At 56.2% G+C, this 17,316-nt stretch overlaps 6 protein-coding genes across 6 annotated transcripts; 2 read left to right on the top strand and 4 right to left on the bottom strand.

Moving 5' to 3' along the window:
* Nucleotides 1-215: 215 nt before the first annotated feature.
* Nucleotides 216-2,296, top strand: PG998_010679 (uncharacterized protein; the record flags this gene model as incomplete). The annotated part of the gene is made up of 2 exons (XM_066877495.1): nucleotides 216-1,298; nucleotides 1,409-2,296. The coding sequence occupies 2 exons, from the start codon at nucleotides 216-218 to the stop codon at nucleotides 2,294-2,296; spliced, it is 1,971 nt and encodes a 656-aa protein (XP_066726549.1).
* Nucleotides 2,297-3,101: 805 nt separating this feature from the next.
* PG998_010678 (amidase) lies at nucleotides 3,102-4,853 on the bottom strand (the record flags this gene model as incomplete). Its single annotated transcript, XM_066877494.1, has 2 exons — nucleotides 3,102-4,761; nucleotides 4,816-4,853. The coding sequence occupies 2 exons, from the start codon at nucleotides 4,851-4,853 to the stop codon at nucleotides 3,102-3,104; spliced, it is 1,698 nt and encodes a 565-aa protein (XP_066726548.1).
* A 777-nt stretch (nucleotides 4,854-5,630) lies between these two features.
* On the bottom strand, nucleotides 5,631-8,568 carry PG998_010677 (calcium-dependent protein kinase; the record flags this gene model as incomplete). The annotated part of the gene is made up of 3 exons (XM_066877493.1): nucleotides 5,631-7,767; nucleotides 7,943-8,131; nucleotides 8,510-8,568. 3 exons carry the CDS (start codon nucleotides 8,566-8,568, stop codon nucleotides 5,631-5,633), a joined length of 2,385 nt encoding a protein of 794 aa, XP_066726547.1.
* Nucleotides 8,569-8,723: 155 nt separating this feature from the next.
* On the bottom strand, nucleotides 8,724-10,787 carry PG998_010676 (retinal pigment epithelial membrane protein; the record flags this gene model as incomplete). The annotated part of the gene is made up of 2 exons (XM_066877492.1): nucleotides 8,724-10,650; nucleotides 10,705-10,787. The coding sequence occupies 2 exons, from the start codon at nucleotides 10,785-10,787 to the stop codon at nucleotides 8,724-8,726; spliced, it is 2,010 nt and encodes a 669-aa protein (XP_066726546.1).
* Nucleotides 10,788-12,596: 1,809 nt separating this feature from the next.
* Nucleotides 12,597-13,522, top strand: PG998_010675 (bacteriorhodopsin; the record flags this gene model as incomplete). Its single annotated transcript, XM_066877491.1, is given in 2 exon segments — nucleotides 12,597-12,894; nucleotides 12,906-13,522. 2 exon segments carry the CDS (start codon nucleotides 12,597-12,599, stop codon nucleotides 13,520-13,522), a joined length of 915 nt encoding a protein of 304 aa, XP_066726545.1.
* A 1,131-nt stretch (nucleotides 13,523-14,653) lies between these two features.
* On the bottom strand, nucleotides 14,654-16,545 carry PG998_010674 (purine nucleoside permease-domain-containing protein; the record flags this gene model as incomplete). The annotated part of the gene is made up of 3 exons (XM_066877490.1): nucleotides 14,654-14,976; nucleotides 15,439-16,306; nucleotides 16,384-16,545. 3 exons carry the CDS (start codon nucleotides 16,543-16,545, stop codon nucleotides 14,654-14,656), a joined length of 1,353 nt encoding a protein of 450 aa, XP_066726544.1.
* Between the last annotated feature and the right edge of the window lie 771 nt (nucleotides 16,546-17,316).

Raw genomic sequence — 17,316 nt, 5'->3', positions numbered from 1 at the left:
CATCTAGCCTCATCATATACTGGGCCAGATACTGGGGAATGATGAACCATCTGCAACTGGATTAAAAACGCTTGCGTTCCCACCCGCCCCCAACTGACCTGCATACCCTTACTCCTTGTCCTTTTCCTGTTTCTTTCTGTTTCTTCCGAACCTTCCTCTTGCCCCCTGTTCCTTGGGCAACCCTCGTCAACCCCGTAATGCCATGCCCCAATGACATGACAATACCGCAAGGACTCTTCTCACGAGCGGCGGCGGCGGCGGCGGCGGCCCACCGGCAGCCCACCCTCGTCTTCGGCCGGGGCCAGGGCAGCGGCGACACGAGCATGGTGGGCGGGAGCCACGGCCACGACGGGGACATCGGCAGCCCGCTGCCGTCGTACGTGCGCGCCGGCCTCATCGCCATCGCCTTCTTCGGCTTCCTGTCGCTCGTCACCACGACGGGGCTGTTCCTGTACATCAGCCACCGCCTGCTCAAGTGGCACCTCTTCTTCAAGGACCAGCAGTCGCGCCGGCGCTCCCTGTCCGCCCTCGAGGCCCACTGCAGCAGCGGCGGCGTCGGCGGACGGCCCACGCAGGCCGACATCCCGGACTACACCCTGGGCCTCCCGCAGCTGAACCCGCCCTCGTACTTCCGGAACACGACGGCTACGAACAATGCGGCGTGGAACCGCAACTCGGACGGCTCCCGCTCCCGCTCCCGCTCCCCGTCGCCCTGTGCCTCCTTCTCGGACTACCACCACCAGTACGAGCAGCACCACAACAACTCCTCGACGGCCTCGATACGCGGCCCCAGCACCGACGGCGGGGCCGGGAGAGGCTGGAGGAGGAAGCACAGGCCGCTCGGCGTCAGCAGCAGCGGCCACAAGCGTAACACGTCCGACATGTCGACCAACACGGCCGTCAGCACGGTGACGACGTCGTCCCTCTCGGCCGAGGTGGCGACCAACCCGTTCCTGCTGCTGATCTATAACCTGCTCCTCTCCGACATGCTCCAGGCGGCGTCCTTCCTGATGAGCGTGGCGTGGCTCCGCTACGACGCCACCTACAGCGCGTCCGTCACCTGCTGGATCCAGGGCTGGCTCACCATGACGGGCAAGCTGTCGGCGAGCGCCTGCCTCGTCTTCGCGTCGGGCCTCACCTACCTGACCGTCGTCCGCGGTTATCGGGCCTCGCCGCGCGCCCTGTACGCCTCCGTCGCATGCATCTGGATCTTCACGTACGTCATCGCGGGCGCCGGCGTCGCCATCACCCACAACGGACGTGGCGGGGGCGGCTGGTACGCCTGGTCTAATGGCTGGGTACGTATATGACTTTCTTTCTTTCCTTCCCATCTGCTCGCCTACTGCCTGCCACGATATAATTTGCTGCATTTAACGACCGACTGACTCGTTTTTTTTAATGACAACAGTGCTGGGTGAACTCCACCTTCCGCAACCAACGCTTCTGGCTGGGCTACTTCTGGATCTTCCTGTCCGTCTTCGCCACTATTCTCATCTACGGAGCCATCTTCATCGCCATGCTGCGCCGCAAGAAGCTGTCGTGGCGCCACATGCCGGACCTCGAGGAGGACGGCAACAGCACGCAAAGCCGGCGGGACCGCGACGACCAGCAGCAGCTGCAACCTTTCCCCACCAACAGCAGCAGCGGCCTCCGCCGCAGCAAGCGGGCAGCGCCGCCGCGGCCGTCGGGCCACCACCCGGTGTTCCTGGTGTACCCCTTCATCTACCTGCTCATCACGGCGCCGCTGGCGACGTGCCGCATGATGACCATGGCCGGGTACGGCATCAGCATCTCGTCCTACATGTTCGCGGGGGCGCTGTCGGCGGCGCACGGGTTCCTGAACGTCGTGCTATGGTCGACGTGCATCCTGCTCATGGGCAAGCAGGAGCAGGAGGAGCTGGGCCTCGACCGATTCATGCGCACGCCCAAGGAGCGCACGTACGGGAACATGGTGTGGATTCAGGGCGGGACCCGACCGTCCGTGGGAGACGGGGGCAGCGGCGGCGGCGGCGGCGGCGGAGAAGCGCGTCGGGAGTCCTGGGCCCAACGGCTGTTCGGGCGTGTTGGTGGTGGCGGCGGCGGCGGTGGGCAAACCATCTGGCATAGCCAAACCATGGCCAAGGTTCGTCCCTGGGCGGGGGCGGATTCCAGCTCGCAGCACAGCCTGAATCGCCAGACGACGGGCCCCAGTGAAGTAGCGGGCAATAGCGACAACACCGAGATGCAGATTCTCACGACTGTCACGATAGAAACCTCGTATAATGGTAACAAGCGGCCGAAGAGCCTAGAGTCTTGACTTGAATTCCATTTTAATAATAAGAAAGTCAAAACAGATCACAAAACGTTTACGTGACGCCCCTCTTACTGCCCGTAGTGGGATAGTAGCTGCAGTGGGAACTCCTGGGGCTAGAGTTAAGTTGTTCCTCTCTTCATTAGTGCTGGACTGCGGATGGTGATGCGATCGTCTCCCGCAGAATCAGGAGGACGGTCCGTTTAACTCCTCAACCTCTGTTCAGGGACCCACACATGCAGCGCCGCATTCCATGCCCCGCCACACGTAACACTGGGCCCTTGCTTCCTTTCCTCCTTCATCTCACTTTGCTACACGTACATTCAGTTGCTCGTCACGCTTTGCTCCTTACAAGAAATACAGGCCTCATGACCTAATTCGGACCTTGTCCAAAGCCCAGTGATATAACGTGATAACCTCATGCCTCCAAAGTTTGGCCGAAATCCAAGACCGTATGGCTAAGTCCTCCGATAAAGATTACAGCGCCCAAACGTCGTCCATATCGACTGCTTAGCGGAATAAGCCGAAGGCGGCAGATAGTAAGTAAAAAAAAGTACCGTATAGGAAATATTAACTTTCTTAAAGAATTCTTGAGATATTCTTCCGTTATTTTTAAAAACTTTATTCAAGTCCTTTAAGAGGTATATTGGCGATAATGTTCGCGCCCTCCTCTGCATCCGGAGTAGATAGCAACCGGCGAAGTAAGGAATGCTAGGAGGTAAAGATAATACACGCCAACGACGGAGGTGGCCAACCGGATGCCACAAGCCCGTCAATGCCTGCGCGTGGAATCCTGCGTCGTGCTGTTGACCTAAACGCCTTCCTCGACGTCGATTGGCTGGTACTTGTGCTCTAGAGCTTCCTCGATTCTCTCCATAGCCGTCAGAACCGTCTCTTCGTCCAATCGTCGCCCCACGACTTGAACACCGACAGGCAGGCCATGCATGACTTTGCCGTCGTAATGCTTGTAAGCGCCCTGGGCCACGCCGTTGCTTTGGGGGGTGCAGTCAAGCGTGTCGAGGGACATGTCCACATGTGTCACGGGCATAACCCCGGAGGTGTAGTCCAGGATGTTGAAGAGGAATGTGTAGCCGCAGCTACTCACAGCATCCTTCATGGCACCATGCGGTACGGCAGGGGTCGCGTTCGGCACCGTGATCAGAACGTCAAAGTTGACCTTATTCCACCATTCAAACCATTTGACTCGGTATGCTTCCCGCCGGGCCACGAGCTTCCAGTTTTCGAAGGCACTCTTGGGATGCCAATCCCGCACCAACCCAGCCCAGGTGTTGTCTCGGCGCACATACTTGACCCAAAGATAGTAGATGTACTTGAAAGGGCGGGGGAGGTTCATCAGAAAACGCATCTGCGCGGCGCCAGGGTCATTGGTTTCGCCAGTCCGGAAGAAGCTCGAAAACATCTGGCAGCCATCGGCGTTGAGAAGCTGAGACCCCACGACCAGTCCCTCGTATGGAGATGGAGGTTCGTTGTTTTCGTCAATCTGGACTACCTCGTGCCCTGATGCCCGCATCGCATCCGACACCGTGACCAACGCACGAAGGCATGCTGGCGCGGGGTCAACGACTCCATCGGACATCAAGACACCCACTCGGAGCTTTTTCGTCTTGATTTCATTTACCCTTTCGGCGTCCCAGGCCAGTCGATGAACTGAAGGGTCGTACGTCCAGGGCTTCATGCTCATGATGCCATGTGTAAAGTAGGTCAGGTCGTCCAAAGTCCGGGCCATTGGACTGAAAACGCTCGGGACTCCTTCTTGGCCCGGCATCGAGGTCTGGACCCCTAGCTTAGGCCATCGCCCCGTAGAGCAACGCAGACTGTAGATGCCGGAGAAGTGTGCAGGCACTCGCACACTCCCTGCCACATCACTACCGACGCCAATTCGGCCACCGAGTGCTAGCAGCGCCGCCTCACCTCCGGTTGAGCCACCGGGCGAGTAATCGCTGTTGTGAGGATTTGTGGTGCGGCCCCAGACATCGTTGGAGCATTCGAAACTGAGGAGGGTGGTGGGTAGGTTGGTCTTGACGTAGGGAACGCAGCCAGCATCCTTGAGGAGCCGCACCATGGCGCCATCCTCATTCAGCGGCTTCTTGTGCTTGTTGATAAAGCTACTATAGCCGACAGTGGTGTCGAAGCCTCCGACCTCGATGCTGTCCTTCAGGCTGACGGGGATGCCGGCCAGGGGACCTGCCAAGTTGATCCCGCCGTGCTCGAGCCAAGACTCGGCTTCTGAGACCATGACCTCCGTAAGACAGTTGGTCTTCTCTTGGGCCTTGACGGCGACTTTGCCGTAGGTACGGAGCACATCGGTGGGCTTGTAGGTGCCGTCCCGGATACCTGCTACAAGCTCCTTTATGGGCTTGTTGATGACATCCTTGTCAGTTTTGGTAAAGGGGCCATGGCATTGAGTTAAGTCGCGTATGCGTTGAGCACGCTCATTCTGCTTGAAGCGGCTAGAAGATAGTAGTTAGAGAGCGGTAACCTCGGCAATGGAAAAGGAGACGTACCAATCCCGCGCATGGAGGTAATCGAGTAAGAAGACCATCTTGGCCGAGAGGTGGGAGATAGCTATGAGGCGGAGATGAGATCAAAGAATGCGAAATGTTGATTGATTTCGGACATGGTTCTCCAACAGCATGTAAGACATTGAGCATTGAGTGTGTACCTCGTTGCATGCCTATCTTCAAGGCATGCCCCCCGCACGCAACTAGTGTTTCCTGGGGAGCCGATAGGCAGGCCTCCCCCACCCCCCGTTGATAACCGGCCGCAGCTTCCCCCGCGATAATGGAGCAACACAGGGATATGCCGTGGCCCGAGGAGCCGAAGATAGCAACTGCTAAGCGTACTTGATCGCATTCTTGCTCTTGCGAAAGGAAAGTCAGATGATCCTCTTAGGCGCTCAGTGGTCAGGTGAGCAATTAATATACCACCCTGCTGGGCCTTGCAGATACGGAAGTTGCGCGCCATTCACTGTGGTAGGCAAAATACATCGCTAGAATCTAAATATGCGCTCACTAGGATCCGTAAATTCGAAAAACCCAGCACTCAGGACTTTTAGTATCTCCTTGGCCCTGAAATATGACTATGTAGGTCACACGTATCAAATCGCTGCTCAGAAAATATGAGCTTTGCCCCTTTGGTTTCATAGTTGCATCCCGCTTGCTACCAATGCCAAAGGCCCGAGGACCATCATCCCATATCCATGGAACGAACGCCAAACACCAGTGCCGAAAATTCAAGCCGCTGTATAAAAAATCGGCTGTAGCGCATGTTCCCGTACCTTATCACCTCACCGCCTTGCCCAGGCATCAGGCAGGCTCCGTCACCAATATCCCTTGTAGTGCCCAGGTATTCCAGCGCACACCGACCCCCATCGATGAATAGAGGCCAGAACCACGAAGTGAATTACCAGCAGGATGGAACTAACGCTCCAGCCACTTTTGAGATGCGCAAGGCCACCAGCCCGGTAGCCGGGGGGCTGCGGTCTCCATCGAATGAGATCCTGCCTGTGAGGCAAGCCAAGGTCCAGAGCAGCCAGGCTGACCAGAGGCAGGCCAACACTCGCTTTCGCCATATATGGCCAGCAGAGTTGGGCGAACGAGGACATCTTGAACACGAATAATGCAAATCGCACCAAAAAGAGAATGGTGTCCGCATTCTGACGGTAGACGTACCACATCCGATGCAGCAGCAGAATTCCCCTATATCTTATGTCTTCTAAAACGGTTGTCGGTGGTGCCATAAGTAGCGGAGGAGATGGCTGCGGGTGATGATGGTTTTCCGCACCTTCATCCTCCGATGGTTGATGTGCGAAGCCGTTTCCAGTGCGTGGCATGATGAGGGCGTGGGATCGACGTCGAGAAGTGGAAGGGCCAACATGCTTCTGCGAGCCGCCGTCATGACTGGATGTCGGGCTGTGATCCGGGAGACTAGAGATGGACATGGGAGACTCGGGTGTTTCTATGCTCTCCTCGGCCATCGTGTCCCTCAACCGCTGCTTACTCGGATCAGGCACAGGCGTTCCTGGTATGGGCGAGTCCAGATTATGAACCCGACCGCGTTCCAGTCCAACCGGAGGGCTTACAGGCCTGGCTTCTCTCCGCGGACCAGTCGAGTTAGACTCGTGATTCATGGCCGTGAGGACTTCGGTCGCACTGGGTCGGTCGCCCGGATTGAGGGCTAGCATTTTCTTCAGTAGGTGGTAAAGCTTGGGAGGTAGGTCTGGGCGCTCGCGTCTCTCGTCTTGGAACCCCTTCCAATGTGCTATCTCGGTGCGGAGTTCGTCGATGTCTTCGAGCTCTTCTTGGACGGTGTTCGCGTTGATATAAGGAAGACGGTTGAAACAGAGAAAGTACAGAATCATCCCCAGCGAGAAGACGTCCGACTTGGTGGTAAAGTTGCCAAATTGCCCCGCGGCATCTTGAATCAGCACTTCCGGGGCGCAGTACGAGATTGTGCCCGTCGTGCCGGTAGACTTTCTTTTGGCATTTTCAGGTTGAACCTCTCCGAAATCACTGATCAGGCATGTAAGCTTGCCGTTCTCGTGATGCAGAAGGCAATTGCTCGGTTTCAAGTCACGGTGGATGTAGTTGGCGGCGTGAAGATAGGCCAGGCCCGAAACGATATCTCGAAATAACGAGTAGATCTCTTCGAAAGTCAGCCGGCGCTGCTGGTTCACAAGTATGGGGTTCTCGGAATGGCTCATGCGACGCCGCATCTGCGCCTTGAGTTGTTCTTTGGTGGTTTCTTTGGGCTGTTCGCCCACTATATAACGTAGCAAGTCACCACCGTTGCAGTATTGCTGGAGAATAAAGGCGCATGCGACACTGGGTCCGAAGCGGTGCAGCTTGACATCTTCCAGCCACACATGGCGGTATGAGACGAGGTTCGGGTGCGAGAGCTTGGCAAGCAGCTCAACTTCGATCAAGACCTTTTCCAACCAGGCGTGATCATCTCCGACGGGAACTCGCTTGCAGGCGAAATGGCCGAGGTGGCAGCCGTCAATCTCGTGGCGGACTAGCAGCACGACGCCCTTCCCGCCTCTGCCCAGTTCCCGCTCCTCGACAAAGAAGGTTTTGAAGTATTGGGGGCTGAAGGCCTCTCGTCTTATGCGCCCACCGCCTTGTGGAGGAATAGGGGTGCTGGATACTAACTCGGCCTCTCGGGCGCCAGGCGAGGCAATAGGCAAGGCAGGCTGGGTGAGCCGCCGTATGGGACTGGGAGGGGCGGCGCGGGTATGGATGTTGTCTTCATTGTGGCCGGCCTGGAGCATGCGAAAGTAGTTGGGGTCGACATACGTTTTATCGCGGCTGGAGGGGATGTTGTCGAAGCGTCGCTCGGGTGAAGGCGAGCGAGGGCGCAGCGACTGGTGGCACGTGGGGCATTCAGTCAGGGAAAGACCGCGAATCTCGAGCCGTTGCGATGAGGGATCGCGAACCACGAGTGCATCGTGGTGGCGCCTAAATGAAAAGCAAACAAAGGTTAGACTCAGCCATGCGTTGCACCTGGTATGGGGAGATGGGGCAAATGATTGATAGTAGTTCCTATTAAGCGGAGGGCGGCTACTCCCACTTGGAGGGCCCGTGGTGTGTTATGGATAGAGGGAGGGCGGGATCGCGACAAGGAATGACGTACAAAACAATCTCACGGCCTTCTCTCGAGGTGAAGGGGATCAGCTCCATTGCGCCGGAGTCCCTCTTGCGGGGAGGTGCTGTCTTGTTGAAGATGTTACCATGGAGGGGACATGAGTCGTGATAATAATGCTCGTTCCTGGCTTGGGAGGGTTTTGTCTTCTTGCCGACGGGACTGACAAAGACAAAGGGTCTTGTTCAATGTTTGTTTCGATCAAATGATTGGAATTGGAGGCAAGAAATGGGATGCTCATTGGCATAGCGTAAGTGATGTGGGCCGGTCGGGACATCGAATGACGCTAGAAACCGCTTGCCCCGCCTTCAGCTCTTTGCGCCAAGCAGCCGATATTGACGACGGTAGTCACCGGGCAGTCTGGATTTGCTGGGCAACCTGGGGTGCATGGCATATGGATCCGGTGAAGTAGTCTTGGATGAAACAAGATTGAAATGAGGTTTGGATTGCTATTGGGCACTTGGTGTCGCGTTCCGATAGCTAGCAAATTAAGAAGCTGTGTGCTTCGACAGCTCGCATTGAAGTTACACAAATTCCATGGCGCAACACTAAACGTACACGTCAACAGGGCCGAATGCCACACTATGCACAATGGTCGACGAAACATGACCAAACATCGTCGCCCGTTTGAGTACACTTTCCAAAAGACCGAATCACAAATACATTATGAACCAATAGGCAAGAGAAGCAGGCGGCTGATTAAATTAGGTAGGTACATGCATGAGTTTCGAAAAGACAGGCAGCTGTTTCTGACTTGCTTGCTGGCCTTCTCTCAGCCAATCCATCTCTCCAGGGTATCTCGCACAATCGCTAAGGGACTAGAAGTGTCAATTTCGGCCTCGGTCCTCTCTCTCCTGACGCCAAGGCAAGGCCGCTGCCCGCGAATCTCCGTCTCGGAGTACCAACGCCCGTGCAAGCCGTAAGGCACGCGCTGCGGCAGCTTGATGCGCACCACCACGTCTTTCATATTGCGCGCGTCGATGACCCAAAGCTCGCTACGCGCCGCCGCCCTTTTGCCGTCGTAATCGTCGTCATCAGGGCACTCGCCCTGCGCGTCCAGCTGCGACTCGTCGAAGACGTACGTGAGCAGCCACCCGTCGTCCTCGGCCTTCGCGTCGGCCCGCGGCACGAACCGCGGCTCTTGCGCGTACCAGCCTCGGGGCAGCTGGAAGAGCTTGACGGGGTCGTCCGGGTCGGTGCTGCGGGCGACCTCGGCGACGCCCCGCGTGTCCACGCAGCCCTTGATCTGCTGCGGCGGGTGCGCCGTGCCCCGCGCGATGAGGGCCGCGGCGTCGACCTTGGCCAGGTGGTCGATCTTGGCCGCCTTGCCCAGGGCCGCTGAGAAGTACGAGCTCGAGCCCGTGCTGCAGCCGTAGATGTACCGCGCCGAGCGCATCTCGTGCGCGGGCGAGATGGTTGGGAACTCGAAGGGGATCGCGGACAAGGCCCACTGGTTCCGGATCGTGGGCGTCTTCTCGGGCGACGATGAAAGCTCGGTGTCTGTCAACAGGGGGAAGCTGAAGTAGTAAAGCCGGCACTGCTCTTCCTCAACATATTCTGGAGGCACCGGCTTTCGAGTAGGTGGTACAAGTGCACCAGCACTATACACGACGGACGCTGATGTTAAACGGCACGCGAGGAGGTGGACATTGGTCTCAGGGACGGGCCCCTGACTGATGGTCTCCCAGCAGTTTGCCGCGTGGAAGATGACACATGCATTGGTCTCGAACCACTGAATCTTCTGAGGCTCATATCGGGGGAAAACGCCAAATCGCGAACGATCCGTGGGGTCATACGAGACCACGGGCTTGCCGGTGAGGTTGTTCATCGGGTCGAGAGACAGAGGTAGATCCATGATAACGGTATGTTGAGCGGCAACGCCAAAGTCGTGCATCATCTTGGGTGAGCCCATACCGGGGATCGGCATATCGAATCTGGGACCGAGTATTCTCCCTGTTTTCCTCCGTGACTTGGTCGGTGGCACTATCGAGTAGAACACATAAGGCTTGATGAACACGGCGTGAAAGGTTATCATCTCCTTGGTCACCGGATCGACCCGCGGGTGGCCGGTGGTCCATTCCTTCATGAACGCAATGGATGAGTCCCCGCCAAACCCGGATCGCTTGTCCCGGCTGGGTTCATTCTCTGCTTTACGCCCATTATACCAGCCTACTGTTTCCAGACTTGGTAGTTGGAAGCGCATGGGTGGCCCACTCTCGCAGGTAGCCAATGCTCGGCCGTCATGATAAACGACACCCGTGTTGGCGACGCTGATCTTCTTGATGCGCTGCCTCGATCCGGGAAGGGCGGAAAGAAATGCCAGGAGAACAGTTCTCATAACCACCAGGAGTATTGTGATGAGCGAACCACTGACCAAAGTGGCGATACTTGGCAAGATGGGCTTCTTGAGATTGTGGTTGCTCTTTGCGTTCAGGTAAACGTCGGTCAGCACATACTGGTTCACAAATTCGGGTGTGATTTCCGAGTTCTTTTCGCCACTCCGTCGAAAGAGGACACCGCTGAGCATGCCATCGCCGTCAAACCAATGCGCGTCACGGCCCAAGTCTTCGTTCGTCGTGGGGTTTCCTCCATTCCTCACATACTGGCCTCCCGCAAGTTCCCTGGGGATGTCTCCCTCATATGCACATGGTGTAAGTGGCCGCGTACGGCGGATAGGAGCAAAGTTTCCCGACAGGTATCTGTGAATGGTTTTTAGTATAATGGGCTCATCATCCAATCCAGACTGTACTTACGGGTGAGGATGCCCTCGCTTTCCCCACTGCCTCTCTTGTTGCCCCTTGGCCTCTACAGCAGCTTGCGAAAACCCTTCCAACATCTCGGTGTGATGCTGTACTGCCTGATAGCAAGATCATCAGGTGCAGGAAACACACCTTGCGAGTCACGGACGACTATCGTGGTCAGTGGCGATGTGTGCCAGAGATCTTTCGTTACACACAAGAACAGGATGTTAGTGTTGAGGCTGGAACTACCGTAGCTTTTACGTTCTAGCCACTGACTAGTAGACTGCTAACTACCGGCTTTGATCAAGTTCATCCATAACATTCAGTTCAGCATGGGCATTGCATGCTTGGTGGGGGTCTGGCACGTTGGCCGACTATGACGGCATCCCATGCTCGTCCACAAAGTTCGAGCCTTCTGGGATCACTACCAATAAGGGGAGCCTCGTCCGTCAACCCGATGCTATCCAGTCATAACTCAACAACGATCAGCAGACTTCCCATACTAAGGAGGACCGGTCGCGACTTGCTACTCGCTCTGCGCAAAGCTAACATAAAGTAATTATTACCAGGTTTTTTGCTCGCCCGTAACTCGGCATTGGGTAACAACGCTGTTGCGATTGGAGGTCCAGATCAGATGAAAGGGCGATTAAGCCGATCTGATGCGTGCTGTCTGAGCTCAACATGCATGCAGATGGATCAGTGCATACTGTTCTAGGTACACGCACGGCATTTGTCCACTCGCCCTCGGGGAGTTTTCGTCTAGCACAAAGCTCACCCACAACGCTGCATTACTCAATATTCCCCGACGAAGCCTGCTTGCCTACCCCATCACCTGAGCCCTTCTGTTAATGGCCGTCATGTCATCGAGCAACAATTGGGAATGTGTTTTGTTGATCTGGGGTGGCAGAACGGTCCAGAGTCTGAGGAGGGGAAAGTGGTGAGATCATACAAACTTCACAGTTGCATGCCAACGCCCAAGTGGTCAGGTCACTGCAGGGACATGAGGGGTCGATGATTCATCACCACCGAACCTAAAACTCACGACACCTACTGGTCGACACGATGCAACATACGCGCATCGCAAGCACACACACACACTTTACCGCGCATTGGATCTCAAGTCATTTCACTAATCCCCATCTCCGGTCTGTTCATCCGACGATGCCGTCGCTGCTGCTGATGATGGCTAGACTTTCAACTCTGTCGTCCAAGAAGGTCAAGGAAGACCCTAGGAGCCCACCAATCCCGATCTACCATATCCCAGATCTGGCTAGCACGCTCCCGTTAGGTTAAGCCTTTCCACTAAGCACTCGCCGGCAGACAGGGGTGGCCCTGCGATGAGAAGCTTATTTGTCGATCAGTGGGTGACTGCTCGGAGCTCACGTTGAGCTCCTCATGGCCCATAGCGTCCTGTCCTGTGGGTAGCAGCATGGTGATATTGGCATTCCGGTCACAGGCTAACTAACCTACTAGATGCTATTGAGTGCAGGCTCACCATCAGATCACGGATGTGACGGGCCCCGATCCAAGCCGAATGGCTGCTATTGCTGTATGGCGTGCAGTTGCAGGCGCGACTTTGGTCTCTGGTTCGTCGTTTCGGGGCCATCCATGTCATGCCAGTCCTATGACACGATTGCATTTCGATGAATGGCTCCCAGAGCTCCGCGGAACGTGAAGATGAAGTCACTGACCCTCTAACCCACGGGCGACCCCGTTGGCTCTGCATTCAAATACCAGACTGCCCAGCCTTGCATCCATGTTTGCATTCTCACTATCATCCACCCCAGACTAACAACATTCCTGTAGCATATCCCCAAAGGCGCCAGCTCATGGTCTCTGGGCGGCATTAATCAACACACCTTCACAACAAACGACAAACATCATACGCCCAAAGTATCGTTAAGATGCCCGGTAATAACGCCCTCGCTGTTAACAGCGTCGTCGGACAACATGCCAATCTCGAGATCACGACCCATGGGTCGGACTGGTACTTCGCCGTCTGCGCCATCATGGGCTTCTCGACCCTAGCCTTCATGGGCATGGCCTTTACCAAGCCGCAGTCGCACCGCCTCTTCAACTACCTCACGGCTGCCATCACGGCCACAGCCTGCATCTCGTACTTCTGCATGGGCTCCAACCTCGGTCAGGTTCCCATCCAGGCCGAGTTCGTCCGACCCGGACGCGCTCAAGTAGCCGGCGCTGGTACCCGAGAGATCTTTTACGTGCGCTACATCGACTGGTTCATTACGACCCCCTCCTGCTTACGGATCTTCTCCTCACTTCCGGAGTCTCCTGGCCCACGCTCATCGCCGTCCTCTTCGCCGACATCGCCATGGTCGTCACTGGTCTCGTCGGCGCGCTCACCCAAACTCGCTACAAGTGGGGTTTCTGGACTTTCGGCATGTTCGGCCTCTTCTACATCATCTACGAACTTATCGGCCCGGCCCGTCGCAATGCCGCTGCCCTCGGTGAGGGCCCCAAGAAGACCTTCCTCATGTGCGGCGTTCTCCTGTCTTTCCTGTGGTTCCTGTACCCCATTGCCTGGGGCCTGAGCGAAGGTGGCAACGTCATCCACCCTGACTCTGAGGCCATCTTCTACGGTATCCTCGATGTTATTGCGAAGCCTGTCTGGGGTGCCCTCCTGCTTTGGGGCCACCGCAACATCACTCCCCAACAGCTCGGTCTGCACATTCGTGGCGACACCAGCCCCATCTCTGAAAAGGGACGGGGCCCTCACGGTGCTCACGGCGGTGCTCCTGATGGGCCTGCTACTACTGCCGGTGCCAACGGCACTCCTGCCACTGCTGGTGCCGGAGGCGCCACTGTTTAACAAAGTCAGTCGCCACGATTGCCGCGAGCGCGTCCATGATGTTGCTCGAGTAAAATGGGAGCAGGTTGAAAGAGGCTTTTTCTTAAACTCGCACGGTGTCGTCTTTGTTTCTGTCGCTGTTGTCGGCTCTATCCATAATACCCCTTAATACTTATCATCGGCCTCTTCTGAGGTACGGTGCGGATGAGTCTGGTTTCTGGTACGATTTCTTTGTGCTCCCAATACCCACACGATCTTTAGAGTTGGTTTCCAATTGATACCATGTTATGCTAAAGTTATAATCACGCATCTAATAAAAATATTGATTGCCACATCTTGCTATCTTTACCATATGAGATGTGATTCCTCTGTATGTGATATGTTTACCAGCTTTGATTTCCTACCTCCAGCTACACGTCCGTCAAACTCCCACTCCAAGTCCTGTGAATCAATCCGTGATGTTCTTACACATTGAACTGCACGTTTCGGTACGTGAGTCGTTCAATCGTCTAGAATCGCCTGTGACTACCCCTCTCCGCGCTATCCGTAGCATTGGAGAAATCCTAATTCTTAATCATCCTAATTCCAGCAGTCGGCGCCCTTCGCTGGCTCTTTGTCTAACGGGCATAAACTCAACCTAGGCGTCCGGCCTAGTCGGACGGAACTTCACAACCGTGCTGCATGCGAAATCATCTTAGGTCACGGCGTGAGTTTACACTCATTTCAATTATGGGTAGTTTTATCTGTGTCGGCTCCAGGCGCTACGCGCTTATGTCGTCAAGCTGATGCTACTACCCAGTCAGCGCAGGTTGAACTCGGTGACTCTTACCATGATACTTAGGGATGGGATACATATGCAAAGTCGCTTCGTAGGTCTTCTGCAGGACACGAAACCATTATTATTATTATTATTATTAATGTCAATCAAACACATACCTGCCATAAACGACCTAAGTTATACTAACGGGTAACGGGTTTTACGGGAATACTGTTAGCCGAGTCTGCTGGCCCCGACATCGACCCCTCTTCGTCTCAATGGATGGCGATTGGTTCCATGCTTGAGTCTGATATAAGCTGCCGCCGCCTGCTTGGTTACTCCTTGTTTCTCAATTGCCAAACCCATCGCTGATGGATATCAGCTACCGGAACTAACTAGTGACCGTTTCCCTCCTCCCCCTTGCGCCCCACCTTCGTACGTGCTCCCATCTGCCGCCGCACCTTTTCCCCGAAGACGTCCTTGCCCGAGCCGAAGTTAGGCGGCAAGGGTCCGCCCAACGACCCGAAGACATCACCGATGTAATTGGTCGGTGGTATCCCGGGGCCATAGACGTCATCCCAGTTCGACAGGATGCCGGACACGATCAGACTGCCCGCGTTCCAGGTGTTGTTGACGGCGAGGGCGAAGCCGTTCTGGCCCAGCAGCAAGAGGTGCTCGAACGCGGTCATGGAGGGTGGGGGCCGGTCGAAGTTGGAGCCTGTGACATGTTACCACACAATCAGCACAAGACGAGGAAGACGGGTAAGCGAGCGCGCGAGCGATGAATTTACAGTTAAGCAATATGCAAGGGAAAGGCTTGTGGGATTAGTACGGAGTGAAAAGATAGGATGCACCTTGCCGGTGTCGGTCGCTGAGATAGGTAAAAATAAGAAAACGCCAATGGCATCACAAGGAGGGGTAGAGAGGGGTAAAGGGGGTCTCCGAGACTCGATCGAGGGACGAAGTAAAGTTAGACTTCTCTGTCGCTCCAGCGGTAGCAGAAAGTGTTTGGGGGAAAACGAGACGAGAAAAGGGGGTTGCGCGGTGGGGAAAGACGAAAGAAAACTTCGTTCGGTTTGGTTTCGTTTCTGCAACAAAGTGTGCCGAACATGATCACATTCATCAAACTAGAGTAAGACAGGGCAGTAAATGAAACGGAAAGAGGGCTAGCCAGACGTACCAGCGCGCATGATAATGGCACGGCTGAAGTCAGCTCGGCGGGCGATGTGAGCCCTCAACAGCACCTGGAGCACCGCGCTGTCCTCCTGCGCCGTCATGCAGTACGTGACCTGGGACTGGTTGGTCCAAATTCGCGTCGTGTTCTCGAACGCCTCGCTGAGCAGGCGCCCCGAGTAGTAGTTGTCGCTCGTGACCGAGTCGCAGCGCAGCACCGAAGGCGGCGCCGTCGCGGCCACGTAGATGTTCGGGCTGCTGTTCCTGCTGCCACCGTCCTCCCCATAACCGTCAGCGCCGGTGTCGCCATCGTCGTCGACCCCATACTTGGCGCGGTACGCCGCGGCGCCGGGGTCGTCGGCCAGCGGGCCCGAACCGCTGCCGTTGCGCGCCAGGTCGAACGCGGCGTCGCGCAGCGCCTCGTTGAGCTCCATGACCTCGGTGCCGTAGAAGCTCTTGGGCGGGCGGCCGGGCGCGTCGGTGCCGTAGGCGAGGTAGCCGGTGGAGAAGTTGGCGGGCATGTCGCGGGCGTCGAGCTCGTACTGCAGGGCGGCCTGGACGGCGAAGCGGGCCAGGGCGACGCTGCCCAGCGTGCCGAGCTTCGGGTTGACGCCCGCAACGCCGCTGACCAGCCAGTACGTGCGCGCGAAGTCGAACGCGCTTGCCGCGTCGGCGCCCAGCACCAGCGCCGCCATCGACGCCGCCGCGTTGATCTCGGACTCGCCCAGCGTCGCTTGGCACACGTCGCCCGCGCTCGTGCAGTGGGCTTGCGGGTACAGCGGCGACAGGCCGCCGAGCGAGATGTTCTTGTCCCAGAGGGTGCCTTTTCCCAGGCTGGGGATGGACTCATGCCAGATCTTGGCTTCTTCGTTGAACTGGGACGGGAGAGCAGGTGGATATGATTAGTGACGGGGCTTGCGTTTACTTATCTCGTGTATTGAAGTCGACTTACCATGTTGAGAATCATGACCTTGGGCGCGATCTTGTTGTAGGCCTGGCGTGGTGTTCCTTCGTGTGGTGATGACGGGTCCTCCTGCAGTCGGGGTATGGCGCCGCCGGACGAGACATGGCTCCAGCACAGTACAATGGCTGCCAGGGGTAGCGACCAGAGCATTATGACAGTAGCGACGGCAGTAAGTCAATCTTACAATCACTTCAAGTCAAATAAAGCTCGGCGGTTCGAGGCAGTAGCTGATAGCGGTCAGAGTATCGTCGAGGTGATATCGAGACGTGCCGAAAGGAAAGGGGGAGTAGGTTCGAAGAGCTCTGCAGGCTCGCGGGTCTTCATATGAAAAAGTCGAAACCGCTCATATCAATATCTTGTCAGACTGAATAGGTCTCAGACGGTGGGTGACGTCGCACTACAGCCCATATTCCAGTTGGGACCCCCTTTTCATGTGTCAAATCTGATCTTTGGAATTCATGCAGGCCCGTCATGATCTGAATGGTGGCACAGCAGTTGTCGCTTGAAATGACTGGGCTACCGCAAACGGGGCATACAAAACGGTCTTGCATAACGGCAAGATCGATCCTGCACATCTAGGCACATCAGATGGTGCACATGCCCGAGATCTGAGAACGGAGTGGGATGCTTATCTCTGTTGAATTGGTGATGATGCTGGTAATCATCCTCTGAGCTAAGGGTGGGAAGATCGCACAACTCTTAAGATTCGTTTGCCATGCAATCAGGAGCATGGTATTGAATGCCCCGAACATCCATAGGAGTGATACCCCAGCATTCCTGATGCAGTGTTCGTTGGCATGGACGTGGTTGGGATGAGTTTTCTCCAATGTAGGACAGACCGGGATGGGCCGGGATGACTGCATGCCAGCGGGCTCTGGGGTAAGGAGAGGGTCACGAAAAGGGGACGCTGGTGATGTGATC

This window comes from Apiospora kogelbergensis (genome assembly GCF_038363985.1).
Source record: "Apiospora kogelbergensis strain CBS 113332 chromosome Unknown utg000007l_segment0_segment0, whole genome shotgun sequence".
In the NCBI taxonomy this organism is placed as follows: Eukaryota; Fungi; Ascomycota; class Sordariomycetes; order Amphisphaeriales; family Apiosporaceae; genus Apiospora; species Apiospora kogelbergensis.
The sequence above is the reverse complement of the archived record's forward strand: the minus strand, read 5'-3'. Positions and strand labels throughout refer to the sequence as shown.